Below are 5,597 nucleotides of genomic sequence, written 5' to 3' on the forward strand. Positions count from 1 at the left end.
TACTACAAAGCCACTGTTCTCAAAACTGCCTGTTACTGGCACAAGAACAGACATATAGACCAGTGGAACAGAACAGAGAACCCAGAAACTGACCCAAGCCATTAAGCTCCATTAATATTTGACAACGGAGGCAAGAGCATACAATGGAGTCAAGACAGTCTCTTCAATAAATGCTGCTGGACATGTACATGCAAAAAAAAAAAAAAAATGAAACTAACCACCAACTTACACAACAGACAAGAATAAACTCAAAATGGACAAAGACTTAAATATAAGTCGCGAAATCATAAAAACCCTAGAAGAAAACAGGCAGCAAAATCTCACACATCTCTTGTAGTAATATGTTTACCAGCACATGTCCTAGGGCAAAGGAAACTAAGGAGAAAATAAACAAATAGAACTATATCAAAATAAAAAGCTTCTGCACAGCAAAAGAAACCATTGTGATAAAATGAAAAGGGAATCCACTGAATGTGAGAACATATTTGCCAATGACACATCTGATAAGGGGTTAATTTCCAAAATATATGGGGAACTCATACAACTTAACAAAAGGAAGATAAACAATCCAATTAAAAAATGGGCAAAGAAAAAAAAATAAAATATTTAAGTCCGAGAAAAATGAAACCAAACAAAATGTTCTAAAAAAAAATAATTGGCAAAAGACCTAAATATACACTTCTCTAAACTGGACACACAGAAGGCCAAGAGACATATGAAAAAATGCTCAAAGTCACTAATCATCTAAGAAATGCTAATCAAAATGACAATGAGGTGTCACCTCACACCTGTCAGAATGGCTATCATCAACAAATCAACAAACAACAAGTGTTGGCAAGGATGTGGAGAAAAGGGAACCCGAGTGCATGGCAGGTGGGAATGCAGACTGGTGCAGCCATGATGGCTGAGGGACCCCCCACCCCCCAGTGCATGAATGTCGTGCACCGGGCCTCTAGTATATGCATAACCCATGGACACAGATAATAGGGTGGTGAAGGCTTGGGGTGGAGGGTGGCGGCAGGCTGGAAGGGGGGATGGAGGAGGGGAAAAGGAGGACATATGTAATACTTCCAACAACAAAGATTTTAAAAAAATGAATAAAATAAATATTGCATTAGAATATATTTTATCCTGGTCACTGAGCTTTTGGTGCCCCCTTAAAATGCATGCTTGCAGTCAGTGCCTCACTGTCCTTACCCTCATTTTAGCCCCTTTTTCCAACTCATGTTAGGGTCTTTGTGCCCACCCCCAAGGCCACGCCGGCCCCCGTGGGCTCCCACCCGGACCCGGGCAGAGAACTGAGTAGAGAGAGCCAGGAAAGTGGGGCTATAAGGTGTGAGGGAAGGCTCAGCACCAGGGTCAGGCCCCAGGACACTGGATGGAGGGGAAGATGGGGCTGAGAAGAAACAGGACTCAGGGCAGGGGAGGAGGGGACTCACTTTGCAGGCGGAGGAGCGTCTGTCGGGAGGAGCAGCACAGAGAATGAATCTCCTCAACATGGTCGGGAAAAGCTTCCTGCAGTCCTTGTAGGAGATGATGCTGACGGGGGAGCACATGAGCTGTGATGTGTTCCTCACTGTGGGGGGAGTTAGGGGGCGGTCAGGGGCTTGGGTGGCCGGACCCTTGGGTGCTGATAAAAGAGTAGGGGGCGGGGGTCCTGGATGTTGAATAAGGGGAGGCCGGGCGACTCAATGTTATGGTTAAGAAATAGGCCCCAACCATCGAACTCTTGGATTTGAGGGAGGAGGGTCTGGAGGCCAAAACTTATGGGCCTGGGGGTGAAAAAGGCTGGGGCTTCTGTGTCTATAAAAGGAGGCGTCTGGGAGCCAGATGTTGTGTGTGTGAGAGCCTGGAGGGTGCTGGGGGCCTGGATCCTTGGGTCTGAGGAAGTACCTGGGGGCAAGGACTCTCCTGTCTGACGGAGGCAGGGGCTGGGTTCTGGACATGGAAATATCGGGAGATGCATCTGAGAGACAAATATTCTTGGTCTGCATGAGAGGTGACTGGGGGTCTTGGACCCCTGGGTCGGGAAGATGGAGGTTTGGGATTCAAGGATTATGGGTTAAGACAGCGGTTCTCAACCTGTGGGTCGTGACCCCTTTGGGGGTCAAACGACCCTTTCACAGGGGTTGCCTAAGACCATCAGAAAACACATATATAATCACATATTGTTTTTGTGATTAATCACTAGGCTTTAATTATGTTCAATTTGTAACAGTGAAAAGATATCCTGCATATCAGATATTTATATGACGATTCATAACAGTAGCAAAATTACAGTTATGAAGTAGCAACGAAAATAATTTTATGGTTGGGGGTCACCACCACATGAGGAACTGTATTAAAGGGTCGCAGCATTAGGAAGGTTGAGAACCACTGGGTTAAGAGGAAAGGGGGTCTATGGCAGAGTCCTCAATCCGCTGGGAAAAGGCCTGGTGACTTGGACTCCTGGGTCTGAGGCTCAGAGGGGTTTGAAGGTCTGGGATCTTAGGTTTGTTACCTGTATCCTGTGTCTTAGACAAAAAGGGAGCCATGGGCTGGGCTATTCCTGGGCCTCAGGGGGCAGCCTTACCTACATCCACGGTGGTGCTGCCCCAGCCAGAGACGGTACAACTTGTCCCAGGCTGTTTGCAGCTGGAGGGCACGCCAACTGTCCTCACAGTGGATGAGAGCTTGGCCGGGCTGCTCAGCTTCACCAGCATGATGTCATGGACCTGTCTGGCTGCGTCAAACTGGGGGTGGACGAAGGATTCTGTGGCCCTGATCCTCTGGGCATTTCCATCAACCAGAATATCACTGCCCACTTGCACAATATACTCACTTGAAAAAAAAAAAAGCAACATTGAGAGGGAGACTCTGTGACTGGGTAGGGCAGTGGTCGGCAAACTCATTAGTCAACAGAGCCAAATATCAACACTACAACCATTGAGATTTCTTTTGAGAGCCAAATTTTCTTAACTTAAAACTATATAGGTAGGTACCTTAACTAGGGTACTCCTAAGCTGGCCTTTGCTAAAAATGTCCTCAATCTGATTGAGGTATGTTTGCTGAGGTCAACCCCTTCCAACTCTCCCATCCACACTCGTCTTGTATACTTGTTTCATCTATCTCCTTTCGTTCATCCTCTCTATATGTCCACCCCCCACTTCTTCTAACACCACTTCTTCAAAATAGACTCGCCCAGGCCGAAAACCGACTTGTGCGCATGGGCCACGAAGTTTCAATCGCACTGTACGTGCGCGCCTGCACATGGTATTTTGTGGAAGAGCCACACTCAAGGAGCCAAAGAGCCGCATGTGGCTCTCGAGCCACGGTTTGCCAACCACTGGGGTAGGGGAACATAGACCCAGAATGAGGGGGACAGAGAACCGGAGAGAGGTAGCCAGAGACCTAGAGTGTGGAGGAGAGAGAGACACAGAGAAAAACCAAGACTGAGAGAGAGAGAGAGAGAGAGAGAGAGAGAGAGGCAGGGACAGACACCCAGAGTGAGAAACCGAGTCCCCGTGGCTCCCCTGCCACATACCTCTTGCGGCAGTGGGCGACAGTGAGCACCCAGTCCTTGTGGACCAGCACCCCTGCACACTTGATCCCATGGTCCGTAAACAGGGCCACCTGCCAGGGTTGGGCGCCTCTTGGACATGGAACTCCATTAATGATCCTCTCCCCGGTATCCTGGGCTGGATGGAGACATGGGGAGGGCATGGGTAGCAGGCCTCAGGGGATGGATGCCCAGAGACAGCGATGGAGAGAGAGACAGACAGAGAGGCGTGGAGAAGGGCAGAGGCAGACACGGAGCCCAGGGCAGAGACAGCTGCAGACGGAGATGGAGAGAGACAGAAGGAGCCGGCTCAGAAGCCCAGGGCAGCAGCTGGTCTGGAGGCAGCCCCAGCTTCTGATGAGAGAGACACTGAGGGCGGGAAGCAGCCTGGAGGGCACCCAGAGCCCAGGAGTCAGGAGGGAGCAGGAAGAAAGGGGCCACAGCCCAGGGGCCATGTCTCCATGGGAGGAGGCTGCTGCAGGGGAGGGTCCTGACTCAGGGGCTCCTTGGAGAGAGGGGGCCTGGACACCTCCTCCCTCAGACCCAGGAGCCCCAGTCTGCACCCACCTCCTCCCTCAGACCCAGGAGCCCCAGTCTGCACCCACCTCCTCCCTCAGACCCAGGAGCCCCAGTCTGCACCCACCTCCTCCCTCAGACCCAGGAGCCCCAGTCTGCACCCACCTCCTCCCTCAGACCCAGGAGCCCCAGTCTGCACCCACCTCCTCCCTCAGACCCAGGAGCCCCAGTCTGCACCCACCTCCTCCCTCAGACCCAGGAGCCCCAGTCTGCACCCACCTCCTCCCTCAGACCCAGGAGCCCCAGTCTGCACCCACCTCCTCCCTCAGACCCAGGAGCCCCAGTCTGCACCCACCTCCTCCCTCAGACCCAGGAGCCCCAGTCTGCACCCACCTCCTCCCTCAGACCCAGGAGCCCCAGTCTGCACCCACCTCCTCCCTCAGACCCAGGAGCCCCAGTCTGCACCCACCTCCTCCCTCAGACCCAGGAGCCCCAGTCTGCACCCACCTCCTCCCTCAGACCCAGGAGCCCCAGTCTGCACCCACCTCCTCCCTCAGACCCAGGAGCCCCAGTCTGCACCCACCTCCTCCCTCAGACCCAGGAGCCCCAGTCTGCACCCACCTCCTCCCTCAGACCCAGGAGCCCTAGTCCAGTTCCTCAAACCCATCCTTCCTCAGACTCAAAAGTCCAGGCCCAAGACTCCCTTTCACTCTGAACCCAGAAATCTGGCTTCCTATTCCTGCCCCTCCCCCCAAATTCCTTATCACAATTTATTTTTAGGCTAAAGACCAAAGAGTCCAGACCTCAAGCCCCTCCTTCTCAGAACCGGAAGTGCAGGCCTCCGACCCACCTCCATCCAGACACGCCTGCCTCCCCACAGATGCAACTTTTCTCACCTGTGATGGGCTCCAGAGTGGGTGGGAAGTCGGGCGTGTCCAGCCCTGTGCAGAGTGGCCCTCTTATAGCTTACTTGCCCCGCCCCCACCCCCAGGGACCTGGAATTCAGGTGCAATTAGTGTCCCTGCAATTCTGGGACACTTTTCCCTGCACTTGCTCTTCTGGAATCCCGGAGGCAGCTAAAGCCATAGGCCCGCACGGCTGCCACTCGCACCCCAGAGGATGGGGTGGGACAGTACCCAGGGGTCTGGCCCCAGCACATTCTAGCGCCACTGTTCCTGGTGGCAGGTGCCAAGGGAGAGACCGGTGCTGGTGCTGAGGAGCAGGAGCAGGCATCAAGGACCTGCACAGCTCAGGGACTGGATTTTGTCCCGGGTCCCCCTCTGGGACCTTTTTTCTTTCTTTCTTCCTTCCTTCCTTCCTTCCTTCCTTCCTTCCTTCCTTCCTTCCTTTCCTTCCTTCCTTCCTTCCTTCCTTCCTTGTTATTATTTTTTTGGTTAATCCTCACCGAAAGATATTTTTCCATTGATCTTTTTAGAGAGAGTGGAAGAGAGAGGGGATGTCAGAGAGAAACATCGATGTGAGAGAAAGACATCAATTGGTTGCCTCCTGCAAGTGCCTAGACCAGGGCCCGGGCCAGGGAGGA

The 5,597-nt window shown here is 52.6% G+C and overlaps 1 protein-coding gene across 1 annotated transcript in view; it reads right to left on the reverse strand.

The window, feature by feature from the left end:
* LOC102249473 (kallikrein-7) overlaps positions 1-3,702 on the reverse strand; it is a 16,339-nt gene extending 12,637 nt beyond the window's left edge. Inside the window, exons 1-3 of the mRNA XM_014550458.1 lie at positions 3,524-3,702; positions 2,573-2,856; positions 1,440-1,576 (exon numbers count right to left, since the gene is read on the reverse strand). Of these exons, the coding sequence (XP_014405944.1) occupies positions 1,440-1,576; positions 2,573-2,856; positions 3,524-3,702 (600 nt within the window). The remainder of the gene's footprint in view (positions 1-1,439; positions 1,577-2,572; positions 2,857-3,523) is intronic.
* Positions 3,703-5,597: the final 1,895 nt, after the last annotated feature.

This window comes from Myotis brandtii, unplaced genomic scaffold (genome assembly GCF_000412655.1).
Source record: "Myotis brandtii unplaced genomic scaffold, ASM41265v1 scaffold601, whole genome shotgun sequence".
Classification (NCBI taxonomy): Eukaryota; Metazoa; Chordata; class Mammalia; order Chiroptera; family Vespertilionidae; genus Myotis; species Myotis brandtii.